This window comes from Salvelinus fontinalis, chromosome 9 (genome assembly GCF_029448725.1).
Source record: "Salvelinus fontinalis isolate EN_2023a chromosome 9, ASM2944872v1, whole genome shotgun sequence".
Lineage (NCBI taxonomy): Eukaryota > Metazoa > Chordata > Actinopteri > Salmoniformes > Salmonidae > Salvelinus > Salvelinus fontinalis.
The window spans coordinates 20,946,564-20,948,759 of NC_074673.1; the positions used below are offsets into that span (position 1 = coordinate 20,946,564).

Genomic DNA, 2,196 nt, shown 5'->3' on the forward strand with positions numbered 1-2,196 from the left:
GCAGATTTATACTCCACTCTGTAGTGATGCAGTGATATGCTAACCAAGTCCAACCAAGATCAAAGCTGTGTGTGTGTGTGTGTGTGTGTGTGTGTGTGTGTGTGTGTGTGTGTGTGTGTGTGTGTGTGTGTGTGTGTGTGTGTGTGTGAGTGAGTGTGAATATCGAGTGGTTGAATGTGAGAAATAAGAATCATTCACTGATCAATCAATGACTGATCAATGTGGATTCATGCCTCTCCAATAGTTAATATGTTCCTTGTGGAGGTCACTGGTGTTTTACCTAGGATGAAGTGTCATTAACACTGTGTATTTACATGGTAATTATATATACAGATTGTTAGACTCCCACACACACCATTATTACACACCACCAGGATAGAGAAACACAAACACACGTCAGCACTGAACAGGCTGTGTCAGCAGGGGAGTGTGTGGAGGAGGAGGAAGAGGAGGAGGAGGAGTTTTTCATTCACGCAAAAAACACCCACCAATCAGTTAGTCACTGTTAAATGTTTTATGTTTTATTCTGAGAGGTTCTGTATAACTAGAGACTCTAGTCTATCTGATGGCATCAGCACCTACTGATTACTGGCACAATGCTTCACATTAAACAACACAACAAATACAGCGTTCTGTTGAAATACAGATCATCTACCATCAGATGCTTAGGTGGATTATCACCTTACTAAATAATTGATTGAGTTAAATACAAATATTTTTGTATAAAAGCTTTACACTTGTAAAAAAAAATATATATATATTTTGTAAGAGAAATTTGATCGGCATATAAAACATGTCATCAAGAAACAGTCATCAAGAGAGCACTAAATCCATACTAAAGCAGCAGCGGTCCTGTCAGCTCAGACCAACTGATCTAAACATGATAAAGTCAGAGAGGACTAGCTAGTGTTACATATGAGGAGGAGCAGGCTACAGCAGTACAGATAGGACTAGTGTTATCATAGTAGAGTAGGAACAGGTTACAGCCCTACAAATCTGACCACTACATATCTGTAACGACAGGGTCACTATAACAGGTCAGCATACAGCCCTCCACAACACACTGAAGGAAGACTAAAGAACTCGCCTACCTGGACGCTTGACCTGTCTGCTCTGACCTCTGACCTCTAACCTCTGTTCCATCTTCCATCCCTCCTATTGAACGCCATACTGGAGCTCACACTGACTAGCTTCGTTCTCGCTCTAGTTCCATTGGCAGGAGCAGTCAACAGGCTCCTGGAAGCTGTAGACCACCAGGGTAGCGTTGTGTGAGCAGTACAGGGTGACGGAGCGGGTTTGTAGTCCACTCTCCCTGCAGCACTTACAGAAGCGGGCGTGGCTGTTGATGTTGAAGTTAAATATGGTGGCAGACGGACACTTCCCATCACATGAAAATACTGTCACCTGAGAGAGAGAAAAGAGAGAAAGGGGGAGAGTGAGAGAGGGGGGATTCTCTATCAGTGTTAACTTTTTAAAACTGTCTTATTGACACTCTCTCTCACCGGTGCGTTGCTCCTGCAGTCGTCTTTTCTGATGGTGGTTCGGATTGCCACACGCTTACACGTCTTACCGTCCTCCTTACCTAAACACACACGCACACAGAGGAAACGCTGAGATGCACACGCAAGCACACACACAAACACAAAGCTTTCATCCTCAGCCCTAGATACCTGTCACTCACACAGTCAAAGGTCTATTGAGCTGGGCTCTTTGTTGCCTAGCAGCGGGGGCTCAGTTTGATTGACAGTCAGCTGACCGGGGGGAGCAGTTCTCACGCCAAAGACCCAGCTCCTATTGGCCAATTAGGTTAAGCAACAGGGGGTTGAGGCTGGTTGGTGGAATGTTGAAAGACTCTCTTTATACTTGAAGGAACAGGAATGATTCTAACTCACAAAGAGCAGTGGTTCCCAACCAGGGGTACTAGGAATCCTGGGGGTACTTGGCCTATCAACCAGGGGTACTAGGAATCCTGGGGGTACTTGGCCTATCAACCAGGGGTACTAGGAATCCTGGGGGTACTTGGCCTATCAACCAGGGGTACTAGGAATCCTGGGGGTACTTGGCCTATCAACCAGGGGTACTAGGAATCCGGGCGGTACTTGGCCTATCAACCAGGGGTACTAGGAATCCTGGGGGTACTTGGCCTATCAACCAGGGGTACTAGGAATCCTGGGGGTACTTGGCCTATCAACCAGG

General features: G+C 45.9%; 1 protein-coding gene across 2 annotated transcripts in view; it reads right to left on the reverse strand.

Annotated features, from left to right (window-relative positions):
- Positions 1–499: 499 nt before the first annotated feature.
- Positions 500–2,196, reverse strand: part of LOC129862252 (otogelin-like protein) — a 57,790-nt gene continuing 56,093 nt past the window's right edge. For both annotated transcript variants that reach the window (XM_055933730.1, XM_055933729.1), the window contains 2 exons: positions 1,503–1,582; positions 500–1,404 (listed from right to left, as the gene is read on the reverse strand). In XM_055933730.1, the coding sequence (XP_055789705.1) occupies positions 1,204–1,404; positions 1,503–1,582 (281 nt within the window). In that variant the 3' untranslated portion in view covers positions 500–1,203. The remainder of the gene's footprint in view (positions 1,405–1,502; positions 1,583–2,196) is intronic.